Genomic DNA, 15056 nt, shown 5'->3' with positions numbered 1-15056 from the left:
TGGTGCTGTCCAGAGGTTGTCTCCACTCATATCAATCCCTGTTTCTAATATGGCTCCCAATCTAATTTCTCTAACTCAGATTCCAATTTTATTGGAAGTCAGGTCACCTATGTTTTCAAATTGCCAAGGAAACTTTAAAAAAACAATGACATAAACATAGGAAGAACATACAAACTCAACACAGACATTGTCCTTGGGCAGATTACAACCCAAAAGCCACCATCCTTCTATTAAAATAGATAGAATTATGGATGCACATATTATTCATGCTGTAGTTCATATCAGACATTCACCCAAAATTAATCTAATGCTCAAAAACAATAATTCACTACCAAAAAGATCTCTCCACCATCTAGAAACAAGAAAGAAACTTAATATTTTCTAAACTGAAGAATTAGCTTATAAAATAGTCTACCACTGGTACTATACAGGCTAGTCTTTTTTCTACTATGTTGGCTTGAAATATTATTAAGGGAATGATTCACTTATCAATAAGTTGTGGTTTAGGGTCATCTACTACTGCTTCCTACTCCTAGTAATTCAAGAGATGCCTATTAGTGGCTCAAGCAATAGTTAAAGGCTATAGACACCTTTGAAGACATAGAACATGAGAAGGGAATAGCATAAAGCATAACTTTTATTAGGTAAAACAATATAAGACAGTGGGTATATAAGACTTAGCAAATAAGAATATTTTCGGAACAATATGTATGAGTAGGCTATAGTCACCAGTCCTGGTCAGTTCTCCAAAAACAAGGGTCACCATGCGGGCATGACCATGATAATGCATAGAACTCCTGAGCCTAATCTCAGGTACTATACAACAATATGTACAAATATACAGGCTAGTGTTAATACAATACTGATGTCAGTCTCGCCACAGCTAGTCTTGTTGGCTTTTTTACTGTCACCCATGTTGGTGACATCATTAGGGGTAAAGGGGTGTAGAGACATGAAGAACATTTAGCATTGCCGTATACACGCTACTAAAGCACAGCTTATTATTATGTACAGCCAGTAAGTAGCAATGGAAGAAACAGCTGAGGATTTGTGTGGCTTGTCTTAGTCACTGATCCCTGCTGCGATGACCCTCAGGATGAGCAGTGGGCAAAACTTGTACCTAATCCCAGTGGGTCAGTGATGAGACAGTGAGCTTGTATTCCAGATGTAGCCTACCAATAAACCTATGGTTGGAGATGCAGGTGTAGATTTATATCATGATTTATGTCTGTAAGCAGTCATAAATCATGATAAATCTGGCTTTGGATGAGGCCATGCCTTCTCCATACCTTGCCGTGCCCCCCCCCCCCCCCCCATTAGGTGAGTGGGTGTTATGACTGCCGTATGCCAGGGCAAAGGCAAGAATCTACACCTTCTCCCTGGCATACGCCTGGGGCTTCATAAATCTCCCCCATAGTGTTGACAGAAAACAGAGCTCACAATGCACACCTAGGATGTAGAACAGAAACTAAGTAGCATTTTTAATAAAGACCTATTGATAGTACAGGGGGAGAATAAAAATGTGCCTTGTAAAATGAAGGAATCAAAAGAAAGAGTAATAAAGTGATCCATGTAGCTGGATGCAGCCCTAAGGCTGCCTGGAAAACAGGTACAGCAAGAGGCTGTGTCCATGTTTCCAGGACTTTCTCGGGCTGCATCCAACTTCTTCAGCCACCGGTAATTAAATGCAGAGAGTTTGGGTTTGTATAACTGCCACATGCTCAGAGTTCACTTATTTCTAATGATCTGCATGTAGTACATGGAAAAAGGGCAGCCCTATTATATCAATATCAATGAGCAATGAAAAGGAAAAAGTAGCAGCATTCATAGGCTTCAATAATAAATAATAACCTGGGGCATAATGGAGGCAGAAGAGCACAGGATTGAGGTCAAACTGGAGGACAAAAAGTGCCAAAAATGGATCGGGGAAAAATGAGACCAATACACAGGCCAGCTACAGTAGGCATGTCAGAGTCAGTGTGCGGGATCAGGGGTTGTGGCGAGGATCAGGGACTCCATTCTCCCACCAGATAATGTGCAGCTCACAATAGGCAAGGTGTTTGTCCAAACAGGCTTTAGGCAAAATAAGTGTCAATGAAAAGTATTCCAAGGGCTCAAGCCAAACGAGGGATTCAATGGATGCACTTACAGCAGATCATCTGATGTGTTTAATGCAGACAGTGTCATGAGAGGCACTCAAATGTTTAGCCTGTTTTTTATTAGACACCTGCAGGCTTCTGGACAAGTGCCCAAGTACATGATGCTGATGGATCACCCACTGGGAAGAGTTTAGTTATGCCTGACTGTGTGACAGCTCTGTACTAGGTCAGAAAGTATTTACTGAAAGCAATTAAGAAATAGAATAGACAAGTCAAGTCTTACCATGATATCCTCCTCTTCCCAATAAACAAAGAAAACACTACCTTGCCTTCCATTTTGCCCCTTCTTATGAAACCACTGACATCTACTCCCAAGCCCCATACATAGTCCTGGAGTTGCAGTCTTGTACTATAGATTGTGATAAGAGGGGGTTGTGCTGTATTGTAGGAGGCCTGGAGATATGACACTGTGAGTTGCCAGTGATGACTACACAAGTGTTGAGTTTTCCCTGCAGGGGGATAATAGTTCTCGGATCCAGCTGCACATAGTGGCGGTGTTACACATGACCTGTAAGGCCGCACAGGAATACAGCTGTGGAGCATGAGAACACAGGTTTCCAGTGTCCATTCATCTCATTATTACACTATTGCCGGTACATTTGGCAGCAACAATATCAGGAGATAATTCTGTGTTACAAGCTGATGCTAAGAAATATATCCGAAATAACATAAGATTACTGATCTGTAAGGAGAGAATTGGTTCTTCTAGAGAAAAAACAACAGTGTAGTCAGGTGCCGTTCATGGGACATCTGCCAATTATGGGAAATGTAAATCTTGTGCATCCATAGATTCTGGAGGGTGCATTTTCCACTCCTATGCTCCTTGTGCATACATTAAACATATCTATAGGCCTCCCTTTGGTCTCTATCAGGAAGTTATATGTTAGTATAACTTTTTTTGCTCCATGAAATAAAGAGGCACTCAAAAAAAAAAAGTGTATTGCAGTTTAATTTTTTTTTATTTTTTACTTGAAGCCTAGAGAGTGGGTCTATCAATTCTACAGTACACCTATACAACAACATTTCGAAGTATACATCAATACATCGGAGGCTCCTCCCAGTGTCTATGTCTAGGTGAAAGGAGCCTTACACTTACACTTAGATAGGTAAGTAATTCTGATAATATTTACTTGCTAAAAATTATATTTTTGGCCAAATATTTCACTTGCAGCAATAAATCTATCCATGCTGAGCTGGGGCCCCCATAACAGTGAATGGCGGATAGCTATGGGATAGCTGTCGGTGGTATATCCCTTAGGGGCTGGGTGCCAGCAAGCAACTCTACCAAGACCAGGGTATTTAGATATAGGACTTGGGCAGCAAATTGAATCTCTGCCCTGATCAGTGATATTGGCGAAACCATGTGGTGCTTACGCTCTCCTTTGTAGGAATAAAGGAAATGATCCTATACATCCATTAGTTTTACAACAATCTCTATGGAGAACAGCAGAAGTGCTCATAAGCGCTCTCTGGTCTCACATGAATATGAACATGGACATAGGGGTAATGTAGGATGTAGGAAACAAATGACGAACAATATGTGGACATACATCCTCCCTCCAGTGGCTCACTCCTAGGGAACATCTGGTTGTCATATTTAGTGCTAATCCTTATTTCTGTCTTGGAAACGGATGTAATCTATAGCTATAAACATCTGCGCACATAAAGACCTATATTGGCTTCCTCTATCTAAACAGGGAGAAAAGTGACAAACTGTATAGCTGAACTGGACCGCTCACACACATTTGTCATTGAAGAGGGATAATAAAGAAAGTGATGTCACATTACAGAAGAAATGACCAATGGGAAGTAACAGCAGGAGAGTAATGATTACAGTGATGTCACCGTGCATGTAGTGTGCACACAGTATGCAAACAGTGATGTCCCAGTGCAGGTAGTATGCACCCAGAGCTGTCAGTGTGCAGATAGTATGCAAACAGTCATGTTATAGTATGCACACGGTGATGTCATAGTGCAGGTAGTATGCACACGGTGATGTCATAGTGCAGGTAGTATGCACACAAAGATGTCACTGTGCAGGTAGTATGCAAATGGTGATGTGACAGTGCAGGTAGTATGCACCCAGAGATGTCACCATGCAGGTAGTATGCACACAGTGATGTCATATCACAGGACATTGCTAGTAAACATTATAATGTCATGGGAAAATACCTGCACGCAGTGATGTCACAGTGCAGGTAGTATGCACACAGGGATGTCACAGTGGAGGTAGTATGCAAACAGTGATGTCACAGAGCAGGTAGTATTCACATAGTAATGTCACAGAGCAGGAAGTATGCACACAGGGATGTCACAGAGGAGGTAGTATACACACAGGGATGTCACAGAGGAGGTAGTATACACACAGTGGTGACACAGAGGAGCTAGTATACACACAGTGGTGTCATGTCACAGAACATGACTAGTACACATTATAATGTCATGGGAAAGATACCTGCACACCGTTATGTCACAGAGCATGTAGTATGTACACAGTGATGTCACAGAAGAGGTAGTGTGCACACAGTGATGTCAAAGTATATGGCTAGTACACATGATAGCATCATGGGAAGGATACCTGCACACAGTGATGTCACAGAGCAAGGAGTAGGCACACAGTGATGTCATTGCACATGACTAGCACACATTATAAAGTCATGGGAAGAGATAATTGCACACAGTGATGTCATAGGACATGGCTAGTACGCATTATAAAGTCATGGAAAGGATACCTGCACACATTGATGTCACAGAGCAGGAAGTAGGCACACAGTGATGTCATAGCACATGGCTAGTACACTTTATAAAGTCATAGGAAAGATACTCAAACAGTGATGTCAGAAGGATAATAGACAACAGCTAAGGTTAATGTGACGTGAAAGCTTAGGCATAATAAACATAGCATCCTTCTACAAGAATAGTGCACACAGTGATGTCAAAAACAGGGGGAATACACATAGTGCTGTCACAACACATAGATAATAAAGACGGCATCATAATTCAAGGATGATGCACACAATGATGTTACACTGATGATCTAAGAATGAAAAGTGGTATTCCCTTAGGTGGTAAATAAGATTTCTCTGACCCGTGAGTCCAACCCTTGCACACCATATACTTGTTTCCTTATCTGGACTGCTGAGAGTGAATTTGTCTTGTTTCTTTACAGCAGTCATATATCTATATACCATTTCACTTCTCAGTCTACTTATCCATCATCTATGTGATTATATTCATATTAGGAAATAAGCAGCATTAGCCATTACCTCGCTGAGTATCATTCATACATTACCATTAGTGTCTGCACTTCCTATGATACATTACTCTCTGACACTATGATAAGGAACATTTCTAACACCTGTCTAAGGAAACTCTGGGAAAACATATCATACCCTAAAAATTCTATAAATTTCCATTAAAGGTAAGAAGAATGTGTAAAAGAGCAGAGACTGATAGAGGACAGATGACTGGGGGGTGGACAGAAAAGTGAGAACATGCAGACCACTGATGCGGGGTCAGTGAAAGTACACTCACCAGTGCAAGCGGAGGGTCAGTGACAGTGTGCAGAGCACTGGAACAAGTGAGGTTAGGAACTGTACACACAACACAAGAGGGAGCCGGATTAACAAGATACAGAAAGCTGCAGGAAGTTTTGGGACAACTTGTTACAAGCAGCAGGGAGGCAACCTGTGCCATACAAAGATTCCAGAAAATAAGGGCCACAGACGGGAATGACATTCTTCAGCAGCAGAGGCAGAACAGCTCCTGGACCCCAATGCACAATCCTGTAAGACATCCCCTATCTACTAAATGCTGCTTATAAGACTGGTGTCTTTTAATGTGATCTCCCCAAAGCATTGAGGCCAGGAGATACCCTATTCACGTCCTTGTAATTAAAGGGGTTATCCAGCGCTACAAAAACATGGCCACTTTTCCCCCTCTCTTGTCTCCATTTCAAGTGTGGTTTGCAATTAAAGGGAACCTGTCACCCCCCGTGCCGGGGTGACAGGCTCCCAAACCCCCCGCTATAGCCTTCTATACTCACCTGATCCCGCCGGGTCCCGGAGATCTCAGCCGCTGCAGCCCGGCACGCGCGCTGAGAGATGAGTCCAACGCTCATAGAGAATGACGGAGCGCTGGACTCTTCGTCATTCTCTATGAGTGTTGGACTCATCTCTCAGCCCTCTGGCACGGGGGGTGATAGGTTCCCTTTAAGCTCCATTTACTTCAATGGAACTGAGTTCCAAACCTCTGGAGAGAAGAGAGGGGAAAGAGTGGCCATGTTTTGGTAGCGCTGGATAACCCCTTTAAGGCTATGCTCACATCAGCTAAATTAGTAGGAACATGGAGCTGAAAATATCATTGGTGTATGCAGTGACCATGCCCCTCGCCCCCCCCCCCCCATAAAGCCACCTCCTTCCCATCTACTTGACTGTACAAATAGTTTTCCTCTGAGTTCACTGAATACAAATGCTACTGATATGACAGAGCTGTTCTAACCCTAAGAACACACAATCCCAATAGCTCTAACATAAAAAGAAATATATCCTCCCCTAACCTGTCCGTTAGTTATTGTTGAGTCAGAACAGGCATCTAGAAGGGTCTCTATGTCTATTAGTTAAAAGAAGAGGTCTTTGCACTTTCCAAATATCTTGCATTTTTCCTTCTCCTATAAGTGTTCAATAAAAAGTTTTAAATGTGCGAAACAGCTGTACATAGTAACATCAACCATAAACCAAGCTAACTATAGAACAAGAGCGTGCATCCAGTTAGCAATGGGTCAGGCAAGCAGGTTATAAGTCCCACAACAATCCTGGCATTTATAATCCCAATCCCCGCAAAGATAAGACTGGATATAAGGGAAGCAGTGACTTGTTATGATGAGAAGGCTCCCTTCCCACTTTTCTCAGATCCCAGTCAGTTTCCCTTCCATATGGTAATAAAATGTCAGAGGGAAAATTATGTTAGAAGTGATTCCATTCTTGTCAATAGGATTGTTTAAGGCATCTGGCATGGTGTCACCAGGGTGGTCCAGGGTGTCTCCAGTATTCTCATATGTGGCTCCAAAACGTATAGAGCACAAAATGCTGGAAAAACCTGATGACAAATGATACATTTCTGCATCAGTCATGGCAGCAATTGGGGGACAGTATCTGGCTGCACCATTTTGCTGGTAATACATAAGCTTAGAGGCAAAATGATGTAACTATTGGCCACCGTGGTGTTGTCCTCTTGCATGTGGGTTCATACCCCATGAATAAATGGAGTTGGTGATGCTATCCTCCTCTTCAGATGGGTGTGTCCCAATATAGAGGTGGATCAATGTCTGATTGACAAGAAAATGGAGACAACCAGTTTTCAATATTTTTACACATTTCCAAGAGAGGGGAAGCATACCATCCAGTTGTAAGAAAAGATGGCCCAGTATTTTTTATTACTTTATGGGCAGTGCAAGCATTCACTAACACAAACATATCAGAATTGCTGACAGATCCTCTTTATATCAATGTGAACATAAAGTGCCATGGAGTGACTTCCATTGATGTTTGTAGAATTTTATGAACTGTTCCCACACACACATCTAATTCTAAAGTTGGCCGAACCCCCTGCTACCAGCACAGTATAGGGTATATAGGAACAATGGATGATGATGGAGAGATGGGCATGTTAGATCTTTTCTGCCCATTGTTTGTGGAGGGATAAGCCGATGCAAGTACAGTCTGGCAGCGGCTTAAGCCCCTTATACACGGCAAGGAGTACTGTTAAAAACGCTCCTTCGGCCATTAAGTGGCCCAGGTAAAAAAGTCAATATGGACCTCCATTGGCAACACCATCATGTCTAATGGCAACAATAGCAAAGAATGCAGCTCTGTCCTTAGGACGACAGAATCCCAACTGTCCCCATGGCAAAGTGGTGGTCCACATGAAGATGAAGGTGAACAACCAAGGTTGAGGACTGTGATCAACTAGAGGTAGGTCATATGACTTTCTATGAAAGAAGGAATAATTCTCACAACAAATTGCCATTTGGTCAGGTATGAATTATAATCAGGCCGATTACTTACAGTTTCCACACTAATAAAACACCGACAGCTGTCTATAGGAATGTCCGATAACATCTACAGTGGTTCAGTTAGTGATGACAATATGAACGTCATCCACAGGATTAGACCTATAAGAAATATATTCAATTCTAGGAACCACATCTACTCCGAACCTTCTCCCAAGACTGTTTACAGAGGAGAGACAGGAAGAGTACATGATGTTGTATTTTATGCAGAATGCTGCAAACTTGTGTATATAAAGGGGCGGCCGCTGCACCGCGCGCCTTCCTGAAGAACCCCTACAAAAAACGTCACTGACCGCAATGGCTTTCTAAGTATACACACAAAATAGCAGTGGGTAAACCCATAACAGACTCCTTCAGTTCTTTCCCAGCTATCTGAATACTCTACATTTTTTTAATCCGTACACCCACCAGGACAGGGCTTCTCAATCCACATTCTTGTTATTCATATTTATGAGCTGGAGCTGGGATTATTATAAAGGCCTCTGTGTGTAAGATGTTTATGTCAGGCGGCCGGATGAACAAGATTTATAGTGAGCACTAGAAATGGTAAACAGCGACACTGCGGAAAGTATAGGGTATGTACTCCATTATCTGTGTGGTTATATAGTAATACAGCCAATAACGCCATCATACAGAATCACCACCAGTACACACTGGTGAGAGCCATGATGTTGGCTGGGCTCACTAACAAACCAGTCTCGGAAATTGATGTGCACATTTTATGATTTGCATATAACTGTCTACATACATATGAAATTAAACTAGGTTACTATAACATATGAGATTGTAAGGACTTATACACACAACTCCATCTTGGGTAGACGGTCCCTGGAAATGAAATATTTTCTACAAAATGCCCCGCTCCCCTGCCACTGTCATACCAATGGCTACCAGTCCCCAATGCCATCAGATTCTTCCTGCTTCTAATGCAGGAAATGCCCTCTAAGCCATGCAGGGTTGGCCAACTGTCAAAAGCAGGAAGAAGCTGAGCAGTTGTGTGGCTGGATCACTACAGTGCTGCAAAGATTTAGGGTGCCTTCACACCTACCGTATCGCAGCAGAAAATCCGCTGTGGATCCGCAGCAGATTTAACTAAATGAATGAACACAGCATCAAATCTGCACTTACAAATCCGCTGCAGATCCGCAGCGGATTTGACAGTGCGTTTTTAATGCTGTGTTCATTCATTTAGTTAAATTTGCTGCGGATCCGCAGCGGATTTTCTGCTGCAATACGGTAGGTGTGAAGGCACCCTTAAACACTTTAAGCGCTCCCGGCATGATACTGATACATGGTGCCAGCAGATGCCGCGTCCACTGCGCAGCCTCACGCTCCATAAGGTCTGTGGATTACCGAGCGCAAGAATAAGAGCTCGACACCTGCAACAAGTCAGATTAGGTTACATTCACACATTTAGTAGTTTTTCAGGACCGAACATGATGCCAGCAAAAAATAATCCGTAATGCATCCATAATCTGTCATTTTTGTGTATGAGCAAATAAGGGAAAAAGTGATAGCTAAAATAGTTAAAAATGATTACAGATTTTTAGATGTCATGGATATTTCAGCCATAAATATCAAAAATTATAGTTGGCCCAATAGACCTCTATGTGTGCGGCAATTATGGTCCGTACTAGAACTTAGCTGTAATTCTTACAGACTGAGGATCTGTAAATATGGACAGTGTGAACAACCCTTAATTTTTCTGCAATTACAGACAAAACTACAGATTATGTGAATGTAGCCTAAGCGGCAAGCCAGCGAGGCGAGGCGCTTAACCATGCTCTTCTTCTGGTCATATCTAGTGATCAAGGGGGAGTTCAGTATCCAGACCCTGACCGAGTAAAACTAAGGACATGTCGATATAAAGACAGGAGTATAATGCTGGGCAAGCTCTTTAGGCTGTGTTCACACATGCAGTAATGCAATGTGAGTGCATCATTTCATTGCAGTAATTGACCATTTTATTGCATTGCTGCATCACTTCATTGCAGTTATTAATCATTTGATTGCCCAACAACCGTCCTCAATGGGACCAACAAAATGGAACTCCATGTGTGAACATACCCTCAACCTTCTCTTTGGTTTTTCAATGATAATAATAATAACCAGTCAGCACCAATGTGTTGGTGATTCAGCAATACCAGGACTATTAGTAAGAACATCATGGCTCCCATTGAAGCAGCAGAATATATTTGTAGTGAAGAAGGAAACTACAGCACAGAAGAATCCTACATAAATATGAAGAAACCATACAAATTCTATGCAGATGTTGTCTTGGTTGGATTTCAGGCCAGACCCCAGTGCAAGAAAACAGCACCCAACCCGGCACCACCACATTTATTCTATGAATTTCCTACTTTATAAAGTAACAGATTTTTCTTACCAAACATTACTGTCAAAAACCTAAGAGAACAACTGCAGACAACTGGGTGTACTGTGTTCTGTCAAATTAACAGGCTTAAAGGGATGGTCCAGAAGTGAAAGATATGACCAGATCATAGAACAAGTCAGACGCTTAAGGCCCTATTCCACGGAACGATTATCGTCCGTATTCGGCCGATATCGGCCGCTTTGGACGATAATAGTCCCGTGGAATAGAGTGCAACAATCAGCCGACATCGTTCATGTCGGCTGATCGTTGCAGTCGCTTGTTTTTCAACATGTTGAAAAACAAGCGACTGATACAGCAACGATCTGCTGCCGTCGCTCCGTTAATTAGGAGCATCGGCAGCAGACGCTGCGGTATCCTATGGGCTGCCCGGACGATCAGCGATCACCCGGGCAGCCCCCCCGCCCCCTCCCGCACTCACTCGCTCGCTGCAGCCGCGTTGAATAGCGGCGGCAGCGAGCAGGGAATGAGGAGCAAACAAGCGCTGAGAGCACTCGTTTGCTCCTCTAAACGACCCGTGAAATAGGGGCATAACTCCTGTAATACTTTGGTTTTTGTATTTATTACATCACAAAGAATTATGCTGAAATATAAGCCCAGTTATATGATGGTGGGATCAATGATCTGCGCATGATATCACAGGACTGCTTAAAGGGAACCAATCACCACAATTGTGCCGATATGGTTCCCAGCTGCACAGTATGGATGTACTGTGCAGCTTCTGGAGCATATCAGCCGTGTCTGCAGTGCTAGATTTACATAGGGGGAAAAGATGTTTTATTCCAGCGTGCGAGGCCAGGAGAGGGGCGGCAACTAGTCAGGTGGGCGGGGATCTGGGTGGTCCTACTCCATGACTGACAGCCTTACCTGCATGAGCGTGCACACAGAGATAACTGTTAGTGACTAATCAGAACCGCCCACTGGACTCCTAAGCACAAAGTGAACAGAGGTTTAGATTAGGGGTGGGGAACCTTCGGCCTTCCAGCTGTTGCAAAACTACAATTCCCATCATGCCTGGGCAGCCGAAGCTAAAGCTTCGGCTCCCCGGGCATGATGGGAATTGTAGTTTTGCAACAGCTGGAGGGCCGAAGGTTCCCCATCCTTGGTTTAGATGAATAAATTAAAAGTTATAGGGACTCTTCTCCCAAATATGTATATCAACCTACTCCACTCTTCCTGCTCTATAACATGCTGCCTAGAGATTGAACGCTATTTCAAACATGGGTATTTTGTTTAATGCCTTCAACCACCACCAGAATCTGTAGCCTCCTCTACTACTTTATTGCTTGAGACTAGAGATGAATTAGAGGTGAATTTACAGTAACAAAGCGGAGGACTTCTTCATCTCTGCAATCCGCTCATCAGCCGGTTGCCATATAACTGACTGCCGCTCCCTGCTGCTCCTCCTCGGGTGCTGGGAAAAGCTAGATCCAGTCCTGGGAAAGTGAGAAAAAAATTCCAGGACTGGATCCAGCTTTTCCCAGCACCCGAGGAGGAGCGGCACGGGGCGGCAATAAGTTATATGGCAGCCGGCTGATGAGCAGATTGCTGAGATAAAGAAGTCCTTCGCTTTGTTACTGTAAATTCACTCATCTCTACTTTAGACCAGCAGGGACTTTACGCTTAACCAAGTCACTATTTAGCATTATTTGGACTCTGTTTAGACATTGACGATATTATTTGGCTAATTATTTGCAACATTGTATTGTATGGAAATATCATTTGGTATAGTATGGCAGTATAATAATACAAACACATATTACTAGGTATGATCTATAAGACTCTTGGCTAACACCTATAACCAAATCTGCAATGCGGTGACTATTCCAATACCAACTTTACATTAGACAACTTGTTCTTCGTTATAACTATGTATCAGCTGTGCCCTAATCAGAAAGCGTAATTACGGTATATAATGGTGCGTTTACACAGAGACATTCATCTGACAGATCTTTGAAGCCAAAGCCAGGAACAGACTATAAACGGAAAACAGGTCATAAAGGAAACACTGGGATTTCTCCTCTTTTGAAATCCATTCCTGGCTTTGGCTTCAAAAATCTGTCAGATAAATCTCTCTGTGTAAACAAATTATTATGATATTTAACCCTCAATGGTGTATGCGATCGTCCCCACTGATTTAATCGATCCCCATGGATTAGGGTCCATTTACACAGAAAGATTATCTGACAGATTATCTGTCAAAGATTTGAAGCCAAAGCCAGAAACAGACTATAAACAGAGATCAGGTCATAAACGAAAGCCTGAGATTTCACCTCTTTTCAAATCCATTCCTGGCTTTGGCTTCAAATCTTTGGCAGATAATCTATCAAATAATCTTTCTGTGTAAATGGACCCTAAATGGTGGATTGGGAAAATGAAGCAAAAGTCTCAGCTGAACCAAAGGATAGGTGGGGAACACTACAACCCAGAGTCTGAAAAAGGCTTGCCTCCTCCAGTGCATCAAAGTGGCTGCCAGTCCACAAACCATTGGTGCACTGGAGTTATGGTGGTTGCTCCAGTAAAGGAAGGTAAGTATACATAATGATGCCAGGATGGAAAGCACCAGCAGTCCTACACATCCTGACTACTGATGTAGCAGAACTGAATGGTATAACAACAGTCTGCTTCCCTGCAGTCCTATGGAAACCACATCATGAGGAGCATCACACATATAGTCACATATATATAAGCCCAATTACACCACTTTCTGCCTGTATCTCACATCAGGAAAACTTTTCAGCATGACACAGGTTAACAAGTTGTTGCCCCCTGGCAGAGAGGTGCCAGGCTGTGTACCTCAGTCAGATGCATCTTCTTCCTCCTGGCACGTCCAGTCCCCTGGCCCTCCAGAGCACAACTCCCCGCACAGCCCATGCAGGACACATAAGCTGACATCCAGCACAGCAGAGCGGAGTGTGCTGCGTGTGCAGAGCGCAGAGCAGGGGGCAGAGCTCCGCCTGGGGGCGGTCTAGGAGAGGCGCAGTCACCTCAGCACACAGCCCGCCTGATGGAACGTGTCAGCTCGGAGATACAACCAGCTGAGCTTAGGAGGCTGGAAAGCAGAGCTGTGTCTGTTGGATGGAGCAGAGAGGAATTTGTCATTTTAAGTGCCTCTGCTTTTATCCATCCTTTTATTATTGTATGTCATAAACAAGTTCAAGGCAATTCAAGAGTTCAACAGCTTAAAGGGGCGCATTAATTTTACCAACTGAAGGTCCACCCCAGAATATTATCTTCTGCCAGGTTTCTCATGACGAGATATGTAAAGTGCTGCAGAATAAGGCTGGGTTCACACTGCTTCTTTGCAGCCTATGTGACGCAACCATTTTTAAATGGTTACTTTTAACGTACACAGAAACTTGGTCAATGCAGTCAAACATCCTTTTTTTTTAATGGAAGTTGATGGAAGGACTAATCCAAACGGATTGCTCACAATTGCATAAATTTTTTCATCCATAAAAAGTATATATATATATATATATATATATATATATATATATATATGGACTGCAAAAACCCAGTGTGAACCCAGCCTAAGCTGGTGCTATAGAAATAAAGGAATCATTAAAGGGTGACTAACACAGCAGTATGATAATTCCTCCTTACGGCCTCCTCCACATATCTGTATTTAGTGCCATAGGACATGGACAGCCCACCACAATTTTCGCAATAATGATCGCATTTGAGTGATAATCGTTCCGTGTAAACAAAGCAAACGATCAAGCAATGAGCAAAAAATCGTTCATTTTGATCTTGCAACATGTCCTCAAATCATCGTTCGTTAAAAATTTGCAGATTGCTTCATGTAAACAGTCTTTCAAAGATTCACCCTATGTAAGAGATGGGCTTAAGCGATCTTAAAAATGATCACATAACGATTTTTCTTACGAATCTTCTAACGATTTTTCTCCATCTAAACGCTGATCGTTATAAAAACCAAATTGTTGCTTCAAAATCGTTAATCGTTCGATTGGGCGAATTATCGTTCCGTATAAACCCAGCATAACTCTGCTGACATGTTGTCCAACTGTGCAGTCACTGTCAACACTGATGACAGATATTGTAAGGAATTACTTAGGGTGAATATGTCACCAGAAAATGACCCATTGTTTAAATTGAGTTTTTATGTTAAACATATTTTTAAGAATTTTCCATTTCATCTGTATTAAAAAATCCTGAAACCTTGCAGTTGTAATTTTGACCACCAAGGCCCTATTCACACTGAGCAAAAACGGCGGAATTACGCCATCCTCAGTGTTTTGCAGTGTCTGAATGAGAGGGTGTGTGCCTCCACTCCCGCCGTTTTCCACGCAAAGAATTGACAATTCTTTGAGCGGAGAGAGGAGCAAGCTGAGGCAAGGACCCTCTCATTCAGACACTGCAGGACACTGAGGACGGCGACATTCCCCCCTGGAATTCCGCCATTTTTGCTCAG

General features: G+C 42.8%; 1 protein-coding gene across 3 annotated transcripts in view; it reads right to left on the bottom strand.

The window, feature by feature from the left end:
• The window catches only part of TNS2 (tensin 2), a 107320-nt gene extending 93805 nt beyond the window's left edge, over window positions 1-13515 (bottom strand). For 2 of the 3 annotated variants that reach the window (XM_069970184.1, XM_069970188.1), the window contains exon 1: window positions 13418-13515. In XM_069970184.1, the coding sequence (XP_069826285.1) occupies window positions 13418-13495 (78 nt within the window). In that variant the 5' untranslated portion in view covers window positions 13496-13515. Of the gene's footprint in view, window positions 1-11488; window positions 11533-13417 lie in introns of those variants that run through there. The other variant, XM_069970187.1, reaches the window with a different exon arrangement.
• Window positions 13516-15056: the final 1541 nt, after the last annotated feature.

The sequence above is a fragment of the Dendropsophus ebraccatus genome, chromosome 5 (genome assembly GCF_027789765.1).
Source record: "Dendropsophus ebraccatus isolate aDenEbr1 chromosome 5, aDenEbr1.pat, whole genome shotgun sequence".
NCBI classification, from domain to species: Eukaryota; Metazoa; Chordata; class Amphibia; order Anura; family Hylidae; genus Dendropsophus; species Dendropsophus ebraccatus.
This window is presented reverse-complemented; position numbering and strand designations above follow the sequence as displayed.